The 875-nt window shown below is 34.7% G+C and overlaps 1 protein-coding gene across 1 annotated transcript in view; it reads left to right on the top strand.

Annotated features, from left to right (window-relative positions):
- EYA3 (EYA transcriptional coactivator and phosphatase 3) overlaps positions 1 to 875 on the top strand; it is an 86581-nt gene that overhangs the window by 47883 nt on the left and 37823 nt on the right. The window contains exon 6 of the mRNA XM_004679405.2: positions 702 to 817. Coding sequence (XP_004679462.2) covers positions 702 to 817 — 116 coding nt within the window. The remainder of the gene's footprint in view (positions 1 to 701; positions 818 to 875) is intronic.

Raw genomic sequence — 875 nt, 5'->3', positions numbered from 1 at the left:
GATGGCCAATTTCTTCTTAAAAGAGGTAATCTAAATATCAAATAGAATATGCCTTCTAATTTCTCTCTTTCCCTCTCCCATACTCCTTCTTTTGCCAGTATTTCTCTCTTCCCCTCCCCACCCCACTCCAGTTCTGATCAAATGTTACTGTGTTGTGCTAATACAATTACCAAGGGGAAATCTCCTATATTTTATTATAACTTTATTATGTGCATGGGAAGTTTTGCTTTGAGTTTTAGGTATGGGTATGAATTATAAGTGATTTATTTGCTAGAAGTCAGTTTGCATTTCTTCGGACACTTAGTAGCCATGCTGATTTTTATCTGTGAATGTAAATTGTTGGATATGTGTATTATACTTCATTTTTCTTTCCCTGCTGGTATCAGAAAATTGAGAGAATGCTGTATTATTTTAAAATAATGTAATGTGTTGGATTACCTGCTCAGGACCGCTCTGTCTTTAGAGAGCTTTCCTATCTGTCTCCATATCTAGTAATTGAACTTCTTCCTTTAAAAAATGAAGTAAAATATGTAATGTGTTCATAAAATTTTATCCATTTATCCTTTACTGAAACAAGCTGGGAAAGCAATTTAGATTTCTTATCTTCAAAATAGATTACTGCAGATGCGTGATGTATTCGTGGTATCTCCTTTTGATTTTTACTTCCCTATTTCTCTTGGCCCGTTTTGTTAGTCTTTTAGGATAATAACAGCTTTCTTACTTTTAGGCTCCTTAGTGGCTCCTGGTAACTGTGAGAAACCAAAAACTGGAGCTATGTTTAATGATAAGCAAGGGTTATCTTGCACGTGTTACATTTGTATGTCCAGCATTCATGCCTGTCACTATCAGCCAGCATACTAAAGTCTTAAGTTTAT

Source organism: Condylura cristata, unplaced genomic scaffold (assembly GCF_000260355.1).
Source record: "Condylura cristata isolate star-nosed mole 26May11 unplaced genomic scaffold, ConCri1.0 scaffold00008, whole genome shotgun sequence".
NCBI classification, from domain to species: domain Eukaryota; kingdom Metazoa; phylum Chordata; class Mammalia; order Eulipotyphla; family Talpidae; genus Condylura; species Condylura cristata.
The sequence above is the reverse complement of the archived record's forward strand: the minus strand, read 5'-3'. Positions and strand labels throughout refer to the sequence as shown.